Source organism: Uloborus diversus, chromosome 7, assembly GCF_026930045.1.
Source record: "Uloborus diversus isolate 005 chromosome 7, Udiv.v.3.1, whole genome shotgun sequence".
NCBI lineage: Eukaryota > Metazoa > Arthropoda > Arachnida > Araneae > Uloboridae > Uloborus > Uloborus diversus.
The window spans coordinates 19,038,938-19,058,833 of NC_072737.1; the positions used below are offsets into that span (position 1 = coordinate 19,038,938).

A 19,896-nucleotide genomic window follows, 5' to 3' on the forward strand; every position below is an offset into this window, starting at 1 on the left:
CGATACTTTTATACGTTAAATCGGAGTTATTCTTTATATCGAGGCATAAATTTTTTTTAAAAAATTGCACTTACCTTATCTAAAAGCCCTAATAAGCAACTGTGCAAAAATATCCATGATTAGAAAGTATACACTTTTTGTTCAGCATTCTGCAACTTATTACACACTAGTTAATTTGAAATTTTAAAGTACTGAGCAATAGATGCTGCTGCATGAAATATTTTTTTAGTTTCCAGGTCATTTAAAGCCTTTGAAAAAGTAAGTTTTAAGTTCCAAGAAAAGTCTTTTCAGCTTTGGATGGATATATCATTTGGAAAACAATCCAATATTTCCCAAGTCAAATTAACAAAACAAATTTAAAAAATCAGCTTTTAAAATAATTTGTTAATACGAAGTTTATTATTTGGTAAATAGGGGTTTTTGCCTTCATTTTAGTTGGGATAAAAGAAAAATTCGCTAAAACGTGAAATTCGTTAAATAGAAGTTTGTTAAATTGGGGTCCGACTGTATTTAGACCAGATTTAATCAGCACCAGGGAGTTCACTCTTACAATTTAAATAGTTTGAGCTAGCAGATCATGCCCCCCGCAAGTTATAGCCAGTTTTGTTAATGGAACCTAATGCAAAAGGCACACCTTTCCTGAACTTGATAATAAAGGTCGAAGAGCCTAATCAGGCTTACTCATCACTGTCAATGAAAAATGAGTGTCTGGATTATTCAAAAGCCTATGAATTACTTTCTTGCTATAAGTTTACTGATTAAGTTTTCACTGCAGGTGGATGTGTTATCAGACGAGGAGGAAGATGAGGATGATGAAGTCGTTTCCTCTGTAGATGACAAATACAAGCCAGCCTCGTTGGAGAAAATGATAGCTCTGATTGCGCTGTTGATTGACAAGTCCAGAGTTGAGGACAACCTGCAGCTAAATCTCAATGACATCAATGCAATCACTGGTGGGAAGATATCACTAGCCAAATGTGTGAGTTCTAATTTACTTTTATTGAATTCATAATGCAGTTTTTTAATTTGGCAACTTATTCAAAAGAACTTGAACTGAAACAGTGAAGCATAATGTGCCAATTCTGTACTCCTGAGTAAAACATTGCTGTGTAACATAGTGATAATATTATTGAAAACATATTAAATAGCAAAATAAAAATGTTTGAAATAATTAATAGGCCAAAACGAAAGAAAAAAAAGTACAATGGCGCAAATAATAGCATTAAGAAAAATACTCATTAACAGAAGTTTTTATTTTTCCTTTATTTTTTATACATTTTTTTTTCCTGTGGTGCATTTTCTTCCTTAGGAGGGCAATATTGATTGTCAAATATTCACTCATCATAGACTTTTATAATAATCAAATTTCTTAAAAATAAAAATGAATTTTTTGAATTGCTGAAAGCAAGTATTTACTCCTCAATTGAATAATCTAAAAAAGTGAGAGATTTTTTTTGCCAAAAAAAATGGTGAAACTCTTGGAATTCCGAAAGCAGTTTTCTGATTATAATTGGAACAAACCTAACCTGGCAGCAAAACTGATCTTATTGAAGGTATTTATAATTTTGAATGACCTAAAATAACTTGCTGTGGGATATTTATCACTACAGAATGTTACAATCAAAAAAAGACAATTTTAACAAAAATGCGAAAATTCACTGTTGTAAAATAGCAGGAAACAATTGAAAATGGGATCATGCTGAAAGAATATTAAATACTTTAAAATGTACAACATGTGTTTTTGAATGTTTGTTAGTTGCATATTAAATTATATTTTTGGTTTTGTTACATTCATGGCCAAAACCTTTCTTTGCAGCCTTTTCCTTTTTTGTGTCAACAAATTAAAGACGGGATTAATTTGCGGCAAACGTGCAGCATCATTTTTAGTTTGTGCCGGTGGAATGATAGCCTTGCTTCAATGGTATGTTTAAAAAATATTTTAAAGTGTGTTATCTAAAAGTTTTTCCTTTTGATGTGTGATCTATCTGCCCCATGCATGCCACTAAAAATCAGTTTTTTTTTTTGACTTAATTTTTTTTTACGTTCATGGGAAACCATTATCCATTTCTAGGCTCATTTTATTCCAGGATTATAGGTAAAGAAAAGTCATTTTTAAATATTTCTTTTCATAAATTTTTTTGATACATAATAGCCTCATTCACATGCATTCCCTAAAAATTAATGCAAAGAAATCTGTTCTAAATTTATATGTAAAGTTGGTTTTCTATATGGCAGAAATGATTCGACTTGGGAGTCAATTCATGCTAATGATAAATATGAAGCTTAGAATACCTAGCTTGTATCTTGAATTACAAAGTTTAGTTATACCCTTTGCATTTACATGAATGATTATGAAATGATTGAACAAAATTTGATTCTGTATGATACATTCATTAATATAGTACTGCCCAGAGTAGAAAAGTAAGCAAAAGCATTTAAAACCATAAAAAGCACATGTATTAGAATACATGAAAGACCCATTGTGCAGTATCAATTTTCATTTTTCCCACACTACTCTCGGGATGAACCAGGACGGTACATTTAACCTGCATGAGTTCAGCTTGAAAAATATCCGTGAATGGTTAGTATCTGTTCTCATGGCAAAGATTTTTTTTTTCTTTGCTCTTCACACAGTTCCAATTTCCAATGTGAGATTAGAATGCTATATCCACTGAGGATATTCTACTCTCACCACCTACAAAATCCGTTTTTAGTTCATTCAGAGCATGTTTTGCATTGTCAATAGCAAGTCTTTGCTTTTGTTCCTGATGGTTAAAGACATATGCTTCTCATTTAAAAAAAAAATGCTTCAAATTAAGTGAGGATTTATGTTCTAAAAAGCTTTTGCATCACTAAGTTTTTCTAGTAACTGTGAACTCCAAATGTGTCTTACTTTTTCTGTTGTCCCTATAATTCAACTTTTAAAATGTTTTGTTCTTATTTTAGTAAATACTAAACATAGGTTTGCCTACAATACAACATAAGACGACAAAATATTTCACTCCAAAATTTTGAAGGGGGGAATAAATTGAAAAATATTTTGAATGGAAATGTTTTTACTCACAGACAATCGACATTTGTAAGGAGGTAAAGATAAAATGATTAAAATATTTGAAAAGTTAGAACAGAGCATTACTGTTTGAGAATATTTAAACTCAGTTTTTCGACTTTAAATATTTCTATACACAAATATTTTGTGTGATTTTTGTTTCAAATGAGTGCAAAATGTAGCTGAACTACTGTTATTTTCAAAAAAAAAAAAAAAAAAGAAAGAAAAAGGGGGTCATTTGCTGATAAGAAAACCAATACTCTTAGAATTCAAACTCTAATTTGCATTTTACAGAAGGAAAATTTTCAATTTGCATTCTGCCCCCCCCCCCCCCCATTTCATTGTGACATGTCAATTTAAAAGATGCCCTGCATCAAACAAAATGTGCAACCAAAATGAATCACATGTGTTTTTAAGTGTAGTTTATTCTAATTCTGATTTTGTTTTCAGATTGTGAACATGATTTTTTATACAATAATGAAGCAGCAGGAGGTAAATATATCTTTCCTAATTCTTTTAAAAAATGCTTAAATATGATGGTTTAATTTTATATCATGGAGCACCCTTTTACAGAGCTTGTTTTACGTCGCTAAGAGTTAATTTCATCGTGGTGTTGATTCGGTTAATACTTAATTCACGTAGACTTAATTTTTAAGACATTTTAGAGCATTATTGTAAAACAGCTAGAAATCATTACTTTATCTTTATGATTAAGACTTCATAATTTAAATGTTTTAGAACAGTAGTTTAAGTACAATCAAGTTTATTGGTCATCAATACTATAGATTAGTGTCTTTTTTTCGCACCTTTTTTAAAATCCTATGTCCGCCTGCGACATCTCTGCTATTAACTGATGAGTAAGAAGATGAAAAAGTGTCAAAGTTAGAGTAAAATTCTGTAGTAGAGACGTACTGAGTCGCACTTTGGGCCGAGTAGCTGAGTACTGAGTACTCTACTTTTCACTACTTGGCCGAGTACCGAGTTACAGAGTACCGAGTTTTGATTATGTTTTAAAAAGAACCACCGATACATACATGACGAATTTTGAACTCATTGGAATAGTAGTATAGACTTCCATGTCCAAATAATAGTTTTTAAAACAAAATTCCAGCTGAAATTTAATTGCGCATTATTTAAAAGATTTTGTTTGCATCTATAATTTTACCACTAAGTTATTTTTAAATTAAAAATAAACTAATAAAAGGTCAATTAATCAAGTTGGAATTAAAACAAATTGTATCAATCTATATACTTCTAGTCCGCCAAAGGCAAATAATTTTTTAAAGCAAATGAAACAACATTAAAAGCAAATGTGCAGGAGCACCGCAGACACGTGTTTCTGCATTACAAGGAATGTCTTTTTCAGTGTATAAAATATGAGCTAATGAATGTAAAAAAATCCGACCTTTGTCGTATGGCTTTAAATTTATAAGCTCACATTTTGTGCATAGAAAAAAGTATTCCTTGTAATGCCAAAAACACGTCTGCAGTGTTCCTGCACATTTGTGCTTTTAACATTGTTTTATTTTTTAAGAAAAGGTATTTTTATGCTTCTTATAAATAATTTTGTTTGTGGCAAAAATTTATTTAAGAATATAAGGATTTAATTTTTTCTGTACTTACTTTTTTTGCCCCATTTTTAATAAATAAGTTTTCTTAACTTTGGGGTATTAAAATAAAAAATTTACTCCATTAGAGCATAACAAACTTCATTATTCTCAAAATTTAATTTTGATTTGTAAATTTGAATTGTAAATGATTGCAGTATATTATATGCTTGCACTTTTTTATTAATTGTAAAATCTGCTTTGAACAATATTCAATTTTTTTTTGCAACTACTCGATATTGGCCGAGTACCTGATCAAAATTTGACCGAGTACCGAGTACTCGGCAAATTGGCTGAGTAGGCTGAGTACCGAGTACTCCGTACATCTCTAATCTGTAGTGTTGTTATTTAAAATTTTCTAAATAACAGGGCAAGTCTTGCGATGGTCACCATCCATCACCCTGGCGACTCAAACGCAGCAAGCTGAGTCTCTCAGTCCAATTTAGTGTAAATATTTTTGCAGATAGTCGTATCCTGCAAGTAAACAAAAGGAAGCCACTCCAACTCTCCCAGTTTAATAATTTTTGCTGTTGTTGCATGGTGACTAGGGATTTACTTAGGTTCTCCATGTTAAATCTGCTAGATGAAAATTAACTCTTAGGGCAGGGGCTAGGTGGAGAGGAGTGACAATTCTTGTTCAATAAGAAAATTATACTTCATTGTCACAATTTTCAGGCTGTGGTGAAAAAGATTCTTGATATACTACATGAAAAAAAAAAAAAAAAATAAGTTCATCTCAAAGTACTTTGCTTAAGATTTTTGAATCAAGATTCATCAGACAAGTATTAAACTATATTTCTTTTAAGAGCATTATAATGTTTCATGTTAAGATATTCTAGATGGAAAACATGTTAATTTTAATGGTAATTCAAAAAGATGTGCTAAGTTTCTAATCATTGAATAAATAGGCAACATGCATTAAATTTTTACTATAATGTAGCATTCAGTTTTGGATATTGTTTGCAAAGATATATTAATATATTTGAATTAAAAATAAATTAATAATATTAACTTTCTCTTAAGTGTTGGAATAATACTTAAAAGTTTAAGGAAAGACAAAAAAATTTGCATTGATTAATCATCTTTGAAATTTACCTTACTGTAGTTATTTTTTCCCAGAATAGAAACTAAATTATTTTTTTATTCAAGAATGTTTTGTTCTTTTTTTTTTATGAAAGCTGCTTTCTTTTGATAAAACAAGACCAGTTGTAATTTTACTCTGTTTAAGTCTTATCTTTTGTTTTGTGCCAATGTTTGTTCTGTGTACTTTAATTCAAACGTTTGTTTCAATGACTTTTCCTTCAATCTTCAAATGATTGTTTTGCATTCCTTTTGCAGATCAGTCCCCCATTTTTCAAGCTGATGTCCATGCTAGTCGAGTTTGCTGGAACTCCCGGTTCTCCTTCATTTATAAGCCTTATACTGCAAAGGATATGGGAGGTGAGTAACAGTTTCCAGGTTTTTTTTTCTTTTTCCTTTTGGTTCTTAATGAATGTTTAAAAATGTATTGGATTTGTAAGACCAATTATTAACAAATTTTACTGTAAAATTTTTTTTATGCAGCACATACCCTCTGTATGTGCTATTTCTAGTTTAACTGGTGAAAAGTATCAATGGCTGTTCAGAACAGGGTAAAAAAACAAATCTTGCCCTTTGGCTTTGTGGATCATTTTACACACTTGCTGATTCAATGAGATCTGCTATTACTGTTTTAGTTTAATGCTTAAGATTTTACTGATAAACCACTTAACTCATCTACATAGAACACATTTGTAATTTTTCTACTCTTCAAAGAGAGTACTGCTTCACATCTGTTAACGCTGTTGCTGGAGAACTAGACAATTTTTGCTAGTTTCATGTTCACTACCATGAAACTTTCACTCTGTGTCATTTAAACACAGTAGAACTTCATTATCCCTGAGATAAAGTTACAAAAATACATTTTAAAAGTGTAAAATATGGCCCACAAAAATACATTAATGCATTTATTAGCTTTCTATTTGTACATGTTGTACATCTAAATGAAATGACTTTTTGGATTGGCTGAAGTCCGGCTTAATAGGGTTCATTTTAATGATCTTTTATTGTACAGCTATGTAAAAGTGTCATAAATTTGCTAATTAGTTAAAAAAAAGAAACAAAACCCTTCAAATATGCTAAAAAGGCAATATAATGTATAATATAGCCAAATAAGTAGTTTCTATCTAATGATGGACCAACATGGCAATCAATACTTACCATACAGAGGTAGACTATCGCCAAAACTTGGAAATTATTAGATTTCAACGGTGATAAAAATTTTATATTGCTTATGTATCTCAAGCCGTCAATCCCTTTCCTGCGAGCAGTTTTTGATTCCACAACATCTGATATGTCCAACACAGATTTAACTAAGAATTTGTTATTTGTTAATTCAAAACACATTTAAATATGTAAATCAATGGAGCTTAAAGTTATAGCAAGCTTTTGTTGGACTTATAACTTAATGTAAACTTTTTTTTTTGGCAGGCTGCAGAATACTGTCCACAACAGTGCCTGGAATGGCTGACTCTACAAGTTCCTCGTAACAAAGTTGCGCATTCTTGGGTCTTGCAGAGCATGGACAACTGGGTGGAACGATTTCTGATTGCTCATAACGTTCAACGTGTCCGAAATGGTGAGCCATCATAATGAAATTCTGGCACGGTTAAAAGTAGCTTGTTATTGTTTTATAATTTGTTAAAATTAAAGATCAATTCCTTTTTATATATTTTTTCTTTACTATAACATATGCAACATGAATGTACTTTTGACCTTTTTATAGCATGCTCTGGTGGTGGATGTACACTTTTAATATAGTTGTAGTTTTCAAATTCATTATTAGCAGAACAATTTTGCGTGCTTGAAAATGGCTTCAAACAAAGATGCCTCTATTTTATAACTTTGCTACGATATTTAATGCAGTGTTAAGAAGTTTAATATATATAAATATTGTCACCTTTAAAATGTCCAATCATATACACTCAAAGCTGTTTTGTGCAATCTTTTTTTTTTTGTGTGTGTGTGTGCGGTATAAGAAAAAATCAGTCAAATTGGAATAATAATTTATTAGAGATGGAGGTTTTATAATCAGGTTAATTTAAAAATTTAATTGATGAGGTGTACTGAATTTAAAACTACAGTCGAACTCTCTTATAACGAGTCCTGATTTAACGAGGACTCAGATTTAGGGAGGAAATCAGAAATACTTGGTTGGTACAACATTAAGCCAATGGGAGCATTACTCACCTTTAATAAGCAAACACTGCTTAATGCGAGCAATATTTTTATGATTCATAAAATTTATATTGACTTCCAGCTCAGCTTATCCCTTTTTGGAAAATTTTCTTTAACATTCTAAAGTCACTTGAAAGTTTGATAAATCATAGATCCTGAGAACAAGTGAAGACCGCCCTTTTTTTTTGATCTGTGGAGAAAGGAAGCATTTAAAAATTATATAATATATGTGTATTCCTTGAAAACAATGACACAAGAGCCAGTCTAACTTAAAAGCAAATTAACCTGGTGCTGTACAGAAATTAAAAAGAAGAAAATAAGCAATTACTGTTAGACCGTGGATTATATGTAATTTGGCAATCGGCCAAGTAAAGCCTATTCCATCTGAATGAATCTTGCAGGGGAGAAGGGAAAATAACGATGCGATTTTGAACCCGTGGTTTATAATGTCAATAGTGCCTAATTCATGTATTGCATTATCAAAAATAAAAAAAGGGAAAACAAAAATAGCTATCAAGCAAACAACAAAAAGAAAATAAAATATTTTCATTTCGTTCAGAAACGTGAAAACAAAATGGTAAGCTCAGATCTTTGTTGTGAATAAATAAATCAATTAATTTTTGCCGTGAGAATATAGATCGAATATACTTTTGATTAAATAAATGTTGCTTATAGCAAATTTTCAATTTTACAAAACTAAGGCTTAATAATCGAGAAGCAAAAATGCACATCTGTAACAAACAAACTAACACCCCTATAAAGTAATAGATATGTCCATTTCTGCCTATAAACCGGATATTAGCCTTTCCATGTAATCGATGGTCAGACAGTATGATGAATTTTTATGACTTTTTTCATGAACTTATTTTTTACAAGCACTCAGTTATAACAAGTAAATATCGCTGCCCGCACTCGTTATAAGCGTGTTCAACTGTATTTATTTTCAATTCTTCATTTCTTTTTTAATAAAAAAAAAGTTAAGCCAGGTTGAGTTTTGATTAAAATAAAATCAAAAGATTTTGAGTCTATAATTTTGTGTATGTTTCAATATTCTGTTGCATATTTTGTACTAATTTTCTATGAGTTAAACAAATTATCAAAGTAAGTTGTGCTAATGTTTCTCTTGCCAAGTTGGCAGCTCTGCGATATTTATCGCATTGAAATTTCCTTATTAATATGATACCTATTTATGAAATTGAAAATCTTTCAATTTTTCTTTTCAGTGGTTGCCCTTCTCTTAGTATCTCTAGTCCCTAGCAATAACTTCCGCCAAGCTTATCGAGCTGCAAGGAGTGTTTTAATGCCTCATAAAGAAATAGTTGTAAGAGAAATTTTTATGTTTTTGTTCCTTCAATTGAATTTGTTTAAGAATAATTATGTTTGCCTTTTTGTACCTCTTGTGCATTGTTAACTCTGCACCTCATAAATTGTTTGTTCTGTATTTTATGTGCTATTAATCCCTCGAGTACGAAAAGAAATTAAATGAGCTTTTAGCATTTTTCAAATCTGATTAAGTACATTGTGAAGAACAAAACACAAGTCAATTTATGTGGATATTAAATCAGGCTTTAACATTTCAGCAAGTGAAATTTTCTTATATTTGAGAAATACAATTTTTCTACAATGTTCCCATGCAACTCCATTTTCTTTGTCTAGAAAAGTATGCATTTTTCTCATTTCATTCTTTAAAAAAAAATTTAATTGCTTTGATTTAAAAAAAACAAAAACTTGCTCTGCCATTTAGTTAAACTGCATTTATAAGGGGTGAAAACCACTGATCTGTCCCTACTAGTTCAAATATGTTTTTGAAAAGTATTAGTCTTGATAACCTTCTCTGCATACAATCATTAAAATGGACACGTTTAAGTTGATTTTTTTTCTCCCTAACCTTTCATGATCCTGGGTAAATGCTTGGTGTTTAATCATTAAGGTGGAGCTGAGAATAAGAACATTTAATCTGGAGGGCAACGAAATACTTTTGGATAAAATGTGAAAAAAAAAAAAAAAAAAAAAAATAGTAAACAAACTAAGCATCATGTTTGAATTTCTCTGCTGACATGCGTTAAAATATAATCTTTTTTTTTTTTTTTTTTTGCCCATGTAAACAACACCAACCATGAGAAAAATATTCATTAATTTACTGATATATTTAAGTTATCCATGTGTCAAGTTAAAGAGGTTCTATGTTTTTTTATGAATTTAATTTTCATTTTGTCATTTTGACAGCTTTGTAAAGTTCACATATATATGGATCAAAATATGATAAGGCTTTGTTTAAAAAATAAATATCTCTTTTTTTGTTTCAGATGAATGCTGAAGCTTTAGAAGTTATGCACAAAGTTAGTATTGTCTTATTAAAACTTACATCTAGTTTATAGATGGGTTTGAAAAGTTAAATTGTGCTGTATTATTCTGTTCTACTTTAGAAATTTGTTTGTATGATTCATCTTTATGTTTTTGTTCTGACTTGTAATTGAAATGAATTTTTTTTTTTTAGATATTTGAAATGCTGTTACGTTTGCTAAAAAGAGCAAAACTGTATGTAGGTAAGTTCAAATTGTTATTTCGGTTGTTTTCAAACACAATTTTACTATAAGCAAAAATGATATTCTTTATAAAATTAGTGGTTTTTTTCTTTCAATGTAGCACTTGAAGAGGTTTATGTTCCAATTGCGTATATTTCTGCTAATAATTGGCTGCAGTTAATTTACCATTTTTTTTTCTTTTTGACATGTTCTTTTTTAAAATCAAATCTATACCAATAAGTGTATTGTACTAGTTTCATTGATTGCTTTCCTGTTCGACAGCATAGTAGCAAAAAGGAATCTTTCCTGCTATAACATTTTTATCATGTTGCAACACTGGCTTTCAATCTTACCGTATTTCTACACCACATCTTTCATAAATAGATGTTGTTCCCTTCAATTTTTATTAATTTGTGTTTCACCTTGTTTGTAGTATCTGAATAAATATCTATTATTGTGTGTAATGGAGTTTTTAAAATCATATGTCTTAGAAATCCTAGGTAATTGAAAAAAAAAAAAAACAATTTCTGTTTTTTTTTTAAATTTAAGCTGAAAACTTGTTTTTCTGCTTGCATTTTCTCAGTTTAAGGTATCACTGAAGATAAGTTATTCTCAGTTCCTATTCAATCATTAAACTAGACAGTTATTTTGTCTTGTACTTAGTATCACTCAAACTTTAGAGGAATGTAAGAAAACCTTTTTTTTTCCTGCTTCATTTCTTTTCTCATAAGTATGAATGCCTTGGAAAAGTTTCAAGCCTCTTAAAATGGGCTTGCCTCACAGAAAACTGCTTTGTGGAAAAAGTAATTGAAATAATTGAAAAAAAAAATTAATTTGAATTTTGACTCCTTGAATTCAAATTATGTTTTTTGCAATCACGAGTGTGTGTGTGTGTGTCTTAATAAGTGTGTGTGTTTGTGTCCAGGCATGAGTGTGTGGGTATGTGTGTATGCGTGTGTTTGTGTCTGTATGCAGACATGAGTATGTGTGCTTGTGTCTGTGCATGCATGAGTATGTGTATGTGTGTTAGGGTGTGTGTATGTATGCATGTGTGTTTGTGTGGTTGCATAAGTGTGTGTGTATGTATGCGTGTGTGTTTGTCTGTATGCAGGCATGAGTATGTGTGTGTGTGTTGGTGTGTGTATGTATGCGTGTGTGTGTAGGACATAACCGCAACCTGGAGACGGTTTTCCCTAGAGGAGCAGCATCGGGAGGAGACAGTCATCATTGATTTCCTCAATTATTTATAGTGTAGTTTAATCATTAGTTCAAATATTTAGGCATAAGTTTGTATGTTTATGTCTTTGAATCAATTTGTTGAAAGTTCAGTATGATGTTAATAGTTGTGTGTGTTTTAATCATTATTTTCTTTCTTCTCCAGATCCAACGGTTCATGGAACTGCAAAACTAACCTCATACTTTGCTGTGATGACATACTGTTTAGTGAGCAAAACAGAAAAACTCATGGTATGGATTATTTTTACAAAGTACACAATGTGTATAAATATTAATAGATAAATATAACACAATGTTTTTACTTTTTTATTTTTTTACTTTTTTATTCTTGGTCATACTAAGGCTCCTAAATATACGAGCCGATGCATCAGCTTAAGATCAGCCATTTTGGATCGGAACGCGTGTTTGAGTGGTTGTTTTTTCTGGCGAGTAATCGTGTTTGGTGATTGTTCACTGCTAACGATTATTAGCTGCACCTGAATTGTTCATGAAATAAAATATTATTTACGCCAAATTTGGCGAAACATGAAACTTGGCTGGGGTAACCCGAGCTCTGCAACAATGAAAAATCCGATCCAAAATGGCGAACTTAAGCTGATGCATCGGCCTATCTATATAGTGGCTCTAGATCATACAGTTGTGGTAAAACTACTATCATTATAATTTCTTCATTTAAAGAAACACTCAATTTGATTTTAATTTTTTAAAAAAAAAGTATATAATCAAAAAAAAAGTCATCTTGCAAAAAATGCAAACAACCCATTTACTTACAAAGTTTTGCATACAATATGCAAATTTACATTTGTATAGTTATTTGCAGTATGTTTACTTGTATTTAATAATTATTTTCAGGAAAATGAAAAATAAACAATAGGATAAGTATTGTTATTCCATTCATGTATATATAGATATGTACCTCATAAAAGTATATCATATAGTTAGTCCTGGTAATTTGAAAAAAATGAAAGTTATCGAAAATGTGAATAGATTTTTAAATGAAGAAATTTAAATTTACATGTAACAGACTTGCCAAATCTCCTGCTTTACTGTTCAACTTCTAGCATCTTGCCACCAAAGAAATTTCTGCGTTTTAAGGAATTAAAAAAAAAAAAAAAAAGAAACTGGTGAAATTTGATTATCCATTGTACAGCATAAATGTTTTTATTTTTATTTTAAACTTTGCATTATTCCTATTAGTGACAATTTAGAAAGCCTAATGAGTGCTTCTTTATTTTTTTAAAAATCTTTTTTATTTATTTGTGTTTCTCGTAACCGTGTATAAATACTAATTATTATTGAATCTTAATTTTTGTTGCATTTAAAGTTTTCCTAAAGTTTTCCTTTCCAATTGCTAGTCTGAAGAAAGATAATTATGAATGATGTAGAGTGAATAATTGAAAAGAAAAATAGCATAAATCTGTATTTTGTTTTTTATCTTTTTTTCCAATTGTCAACTAAAAGTGAATATACATGTTATAGCTTGTGGACAAATTATCAATTTTGCAGTAGCATTCATCTGGTTCCAAGGTATAAAATTTTCTCCTGCGTTTTCTTTTTATTTCTCCTGCTTTTCGGTTTTGTGAGGTTGGCAAGTTTGATGTAGATTACTTTGTGCAATTATCAGTGGATATTTCATAAAATGAAATATTAATACAGATTTGGCAATCAAAAGGGAGTTCCAAGTGCAATCAGAAATTCAATATTTATTTATTTATTTATTTTTTTTCTGATGATGATATTAATTTATTTTGTGTACAAGGATAGAAATCCATGGAAAGCTTTCATGGTAAATAGAATTTACGATAAAAACCATGAAAGCTTTCATGGAACATGCACATAAAATAAAGCTTTTAAAAGAAAATTTCACAATACCTATTTAATTGACAAAATTAGTAGCAAATTTTCAAATATTTATTTTAAGATTTTTAACACAGTTCAAAATCAGGTCTGGAAGCTAATGAAATAAAGTAAGTTCAGCAAGAAGAGAGAGATAACTGCTGGATTTGTTTTGCAGCAGTAGAAGCCATATGTTACACAGTGTCCCCCCCCCCCTCCAAGAGCAAAGATGCACGTCCTAAATATCACCATGACCCCTCTCCCCTCCCCCCAAGTGAGCACCCCTGTGTTTCAGTACTTGACGATAAGTTCAGGATTAAAGCATGTAATTATCAAAAGTTTCTTCTAATTACATGTGTATATTTTTTTTAAGCTTCTTGAAAAATTTGCAAAAAAAAAAAAAAAAAAATCGGTGGAAAAAATAAATTTAGAAACCCACCCCAGTAAATTTAAATTCAAATGAAGCAGCAGAAGTTTCAAAAATAGAAACTAAGTAAAAAAATAATCTATTACTAAGCTAAAATTGCAGCTTTAACAAATCTAAGATTTTTCTTCCTTCATATAGAAGTTTAGTAAGACCTCATTTGGAGTATGCTGTTCAGTTTTGGTCGCCGTATCTGAAGAAAGATATTTCTGTATTGGAAAGAGTTCAAAGAAGGGTAACTAGACTGGTAGGGGGACTTTCAGATTTAGATTATGATACCAGACTTAATAGGCTTAATATGTATAGCGTGGAGCAAAGGAGGATCAGAGGGGACATGATCCACTTGTTTGAATTTATGGAAACGAATGATGTTAATGGATTAAATTCTTGCACCGAAAGCAAGACGAGGGGTCATTGTCTTAAGCTATTCAAATCTCAGGCTAACCTGGAAATCAGGAAACCTGGAACAGCTTACTGGAAGAAGTAGTACTGAGCACACAAGGGGGTGGATAGCTTTAAGAGGGCCGTTGATCTTCATTGTAGACTAATAAATTGACTACGACCAGCCTAGCTGGGCCCAGAGCCTGTTGCTGGTCGTCATAATTGTATTTTGTGTTGCTGTGGCTGATAGTGAGTGTTGAAAGATGACAGTAGCTGGAATGAAACAAAAAGAAAATTAAAGTTCTTTGTCACATGTTTATTTCATTTTCACTTTTTAACTTTATGCAAAAATTTTACCTTGCTGATTTTTTTTTATAGTATTTCAGATTTGAAACACTTTCATCCCCCCCCCCTACACACACATACTCAATGATGAATTTCATTCATACAGGACTTGAATTGTATTTTCAAAATTTAATCTCTGTTTATGTGTTTCATTTTATTAGTTTTTATTATTTTGTAAGTGTGGGAAGAGCACACGTAAAATGCAGCTCATGGAAAAAATGAAATGTGTTTACTTTTGTGCATAAAATGAAAATGTGGTAAAAACAGTTTTCTTTTGTATTGTGTGTCTCTCAATCTCACCCAAATGACTTGCGCATAATGTTGTTCTTTCCATTTTCTAGCTTATTTTAATTGATAGAGTATAGTGGTTTTTTGTGATGGTGATTTTAGACAAGTTTGTTTTTACAAATACTTTGTTACTTGAATTCATATATGTTTTCATTTTATTTCAGTTCAGTATGTATTTCCTGGATCTTTGGAATTTGTTTCAGCCTAAACTTTCTGAACCTGCAATACCTGTACATATGAATAAACAGGTTATATATTTATTTCTGCTGTATTCTTACATTGTTTCATAGTTGTTTTATAGTTTCTTAAAGTCAATAAAACGTAATTCAATGTTGAAATGTTTGTTTTGATGTATAGTATTTGTAATTTTTATTTGTTAAAATTGAATTTAAAGTTTTAAAATTTTAGAGTAATTTTGGCAATGTTTTATGTTTGATTATGTAGTCATCAAATTCTTCCCAAAGATTGTGTTGTGGATTGTCTAAAAGTGATTTGTAATTTTAAGTAATAGCTAATTCTATATTTTGTTTTGTACGGACTTCCCGAGGATGCAAATATAATACAAACCATACATTTAAGGGAAAATTTTATCTGTTTGTAATGCTGCATCCGCATAAAATCAAATGTGTAAAATAAAATAAAGATGTCAAATCTTGAACTGCACATAATCAAATCTGAGTGAAATCAGCCCGCTTAAAATGAGCATCTATTGTACTTAACTTCTGTATGAAAAATTAAATTTGTACTTAAATTTTGGATCATCATGTTCAAACTTCATATTCTGAACCAAGAACAAAAATTTGCTTCATGAAATAATTTGGATTTAATTGTTTGCAATGTGTTCTTAAAAAAATATATTTATTTTCTAGGCTTTGTTGTTATTTTGGTATCATGTGTGTACAGACTGTCCAGAGAATGTTAAACTTATTATACAGAATCCTCATGTTATAAAGAATATAGCTTTTAATTATATTTTGTAAGTATTTTGGTATTCCTTGTTTTTACTCATTTCATCTTGAACAGTTTTACATGATTTAAGATAGTGTGATGCTTTAATGATTTACTCAACTTGATTGAAATACCAGAGTGCAAAGTTGTCTTGCCTTTCCAATGTATTAAAAATCAATATTTATTGCTTTATGATTATTTTTAAAAAAATATTTTAACAATTTTATATTCACTTGTAATTTTATAAGAAATTTTACTGGTTTCATATGTGTATTATTATTACTGTATTGTTGGAAGCATGGGCTGCAAACATTGTGAGCACCTCATCGTAATATTTTACAAAGAAAGAAAAAATTGTACTTCACTTATTGCACCCAAAGTTTGACAATTTAAAAGCAACATTGAACAGTAAAAAACACAGGAGTGTAATTTAAACAGCTTAAATGTTCTAAAGATGTTTCTAAAATAATATAAGGTTCTAAACTTATATGGACTTTCTGTTTATTGGATTGCTATAGAACATTTCAACGTGTTGGACGTTAAAACAACGAACGATCACCTTAAATGACATTTTAAAAAGTTATGAACTTCATTTAAATAATTGCCACATATACTTGCTTAAATTTTAGAAAGGCTGTATTACATTGGAGGATCAAGGTTATTCATGAGACGAAAGTTCCAAAATATTTTTCAGAACAATACTCGAAATTCTGCCAATTTTGTGGGATTCAGTTTATTCCTTTCAACTAAACACTAAAGAAAAAAAAAAACATTGATGCATTACAGCAGAAACTTATATTGCCTGCCTGTTAGTTGAAAGAATTTAATCAGGTAGAACCCCAACCAGGTGAGAAATGCGGAAAACACTGAATCCTGGATTCCTTTTTTCTTTAATCATAAATCTTAATGATAATAATTAGATTAAAAGCAATCATTAACATTAAAAAAAAAAGAATGCAGAACCTAACCAGTTCTAATATTCAGGGTAGCAAAAGAGAAAAACCCTTTCGTACACAAGATTGATAATTGTACAGATTTCTAATCATCTTTGAAACATGCTCATTATATTTTGTTTTCCTTCTTTATAATAGTTTATTCTCCCCAAAAGGCGGCAAACCATTTAAAAAGCAACATATGTGCCACATGTGTTGCATCAACAATTTTCAAACTTCTTTTTTCAAAGGTGCTGTGGCGCTTACGCCCGAAAATATGGTGGTACAGTAAAACCTGTATAAGTTGACCACTCGCGGTGCAGTACTTTGGTGGTCAACTTATAAAGGGCGGTTTTTTTTTTTTTTTTTGTCATTTCTTGCAGTATGTATTTATGTTTTGAGTAACTCACCCTTATTCTTTCTGTTCAACTCACTTTCATTGTTTAACATTATTGAAAATACTGTTAAAATAATTTTGTTATTTTTTCCTTGTTTTTAACTATATTAGACATTGTAGTTTTAGAAATTCCATATGTGCCGGCTAATTTTCTCTGGCTTTCTCCATTTTCAATTCATTTTAATATAATATTTCATACTTTTTATTAATCTCAAGTTCAACTAACTTTCTTTTTCAAGCCTTTTTTGTACAACTTACAGCACAAAGAGCAATAAGTGTGACTCTCCCTAATTCATTAAGGCAAAATTAAAATGTCATATCTCTTAATCCCTTGCACCAGAAACATGTAACTTGACTCATTAGTAGGCCCAGATCTGCATACCCACAGTGCGAGGTGTCTGCGTCCTTAAAGGGGCTAACAGCCCTAGAAATTGAAGAAAAATAGAAAAAATCTAGCACTAAGACTTATTCACTTTACAAATAGACACTGCTGGCCACTAGGGAGGGGCCCAACATATTTTGTTGCTGGGGGGCTTAAAATGTATAGATCCGGGCCTGTTCTTTTTAACTCAATTCCTGTGTTGCCACAACATATTGCAACTGAAAGAAAAGACTGAATTTTTCTACTGACACCTATTTTCATTGAACAGATTACAAAAAGCTATCTCAAATAGAACAACAAATGAAAAACAAGTTTGGAGAATAAAGAGCAGCATAAGCTTCATGCTGCTGATTAGTTAGTAAAATGCTGGTCTATCATCAAAGCATTCAAAACATTTTTGGAAAGCTATCAAAAAAAGAAATAAATAAATAATAATAATAATAATAATAATAATAATAATAATAATAATAATAATAATAATAATAATAATAAATAAATAATAAAATAAAATAATTTGCTGAAGAAAGTTTTAAAAAATAAACCAAGTGGTCAACTTACAAAGGGTGTTTTACAATACTTCAAACCAAATTTAGTGTACATTAGTGGTCAAGATAGACAGGTGGTCAAGTTACAGAGGTTTTCCTTCATTATATGAGATAGGACTAATTCTGTTCCTGACAAAAGTGGTCAACATAGACAGGTGGTCAACTTACAAGGGTGGTCAACTTCACAGGTTTTACTGTACTATTTTTTCCCAGTTTTTTGTTGTTATGGAAAAAGTGGCTAAATTAAAGGGTAGTTTGTATCCTGTACTGTTTCATAGTGATTTTATATTGTAGTCAATGTTTTCAAAACACTCCTGTTGAAGTAGTGATGATTTCTCCTTTCAGAGCGGATCACGATGACCAGGAGGTCATCGTCTTCAACCGGTGCATGCTTCCCGCTTATTACGGGCTGCTACGACTCTGTTGCCAGCAGTCGAGGCCTTTCACCAGGCAGCTGGCCAATCATCAGAATATCCAATGGGCTTTCAAGAATATTACTCCATACACTACGCAATATAACGCAGTGAGTAGTTATGGTGCTTTTTCTGTTGCCGAATGCCTGTCACTGTTTTCCCCTATATTCAAGTTTTGACTTAGTCTGTTAATGATCACATAATTTCAAAGGAAACTAACAAACATGCTAAGTTTTTTTTTTCAAGTGAAATGTATAAAAAGTTGTGTAAACTGTAAAATAAGTCGGAGAACTCCAATTGCTTTCTAAATGGCATTGTGCTGCTATCAAGTAAGTAAGAAATAAAAATGTGCTTCAATAGGATACGTTGATTATTATTATTTTTTTGTGTGTCTTTTGGTCACTTCAACCAGGAGTTATGACAGGCATGAGAAATAAAGGTAGAAATCTTTTCCTGTGATTTCGACTGGAGCAAAAAAGGGAAGGAGTTAAATAGTGTTTTGCAATATTTAATTTGTTATTTTTTGTGGGTGGATTATGTTTTATTCAAGCAGTTGCAACATTCATGTACTTTGTTTAAGAAGTTATTTATGTCAAATAATGATGCTTTTTTCAACCATGCAAGTGTATTAATCTCCAAATGAAACTAAGAATAAATTTTTAAAAAAAATAATTTTAAAAAGTTTTTTTGGGGTAGGGATTCCCTCCAAGCAGATTAAGGGCCAAAAAAAAAAAAAAAAAAAAAATGAACTTTCACTTTTATTATTCAATTCCTCTGAAATTATTTTTTTTATTGTTTCTTTAAGAAAAGAAGAGGAAAGAGAAAGAAATTTAGTTGTACATGTAACAATGCTAATTTACTTTGGCAATTTTCAGGACTTTGAACTGTGGTAACAATCACCACTGAAAAATGTCTTTGGCATTTTTGCTTTAAAAAGGGTTTTACAATAGGAGGTTTAGAAACCTCTGCACTAACATGTGACATCAAAGCAATATTAAATGAGGTGCTAAGGAAGTTTATAACCACAAAGGAAATTAATAATAATGAATAAAGAAAAAGAAGTTTTTTTTAAAACTAGTTTTGAATTTTAAAAAAAGTAAGAAGAAAAACACAGTTTTAGTGGATGAGTGGTATTATTAGAGCTATTTCATGTTTTTAAAAGGAATCTTTGCACTGGGAATCATTTGTTTCATAAAGAACTCCTGTGAAATGGTGGAATATGGATTTGCATCTTGTTAATATATACTGAAGCTTGGCACTTCTGTGCTAAGCTAACTAATTCATCCTTCCAACTGTTTTAAATTAAATGCTCCTTATGAAAAATGTGACATTT

The 19,896-nt window shown here is 30.6% G+C and overlaps 1 protein-coding gene across 1 annotated transcript in view; it reads left to right on the top strand.

Annotated features, from left to right (window-relative positions):
* The window catches only part of LOC129226308 (ubiquitin carboxyl-terminal hydrolase 34-like), a 148,735-nt gene that overhangs the window by 113,897 nt on the left and 14,942 nt on the right, over positions 1–19,896 (top strand). The window contains 12 exon segments of the mRNA XM_054860911.1: positions 776–979; positions 1,817–1,921; positions 3,500–3,541; positions 5,995–6,096; positions 7,165–7,312; positions 9,135–9,232; positions 10,218–10,250; positions 10,409–10,457; positions 11,818–11,903; positions 15,111–15,194; positions 15,816–15,922; positions 18,496–18,673. Of these exon segments, the coding sequence (XP_054716886.1) occupies positions 776–979; positions 1,817–1,921; positions 3,500–3,541; positions 5,995–6,096; positions 7,165–7,312; positions 9,135–9,232; positions 10,218–10,250; positions 10,409–10,457; positions 11,818–11,903; positions 15,111–15,194; positions 15,816–15,922; positions 18,496–18,673 (1,236 nt within the window).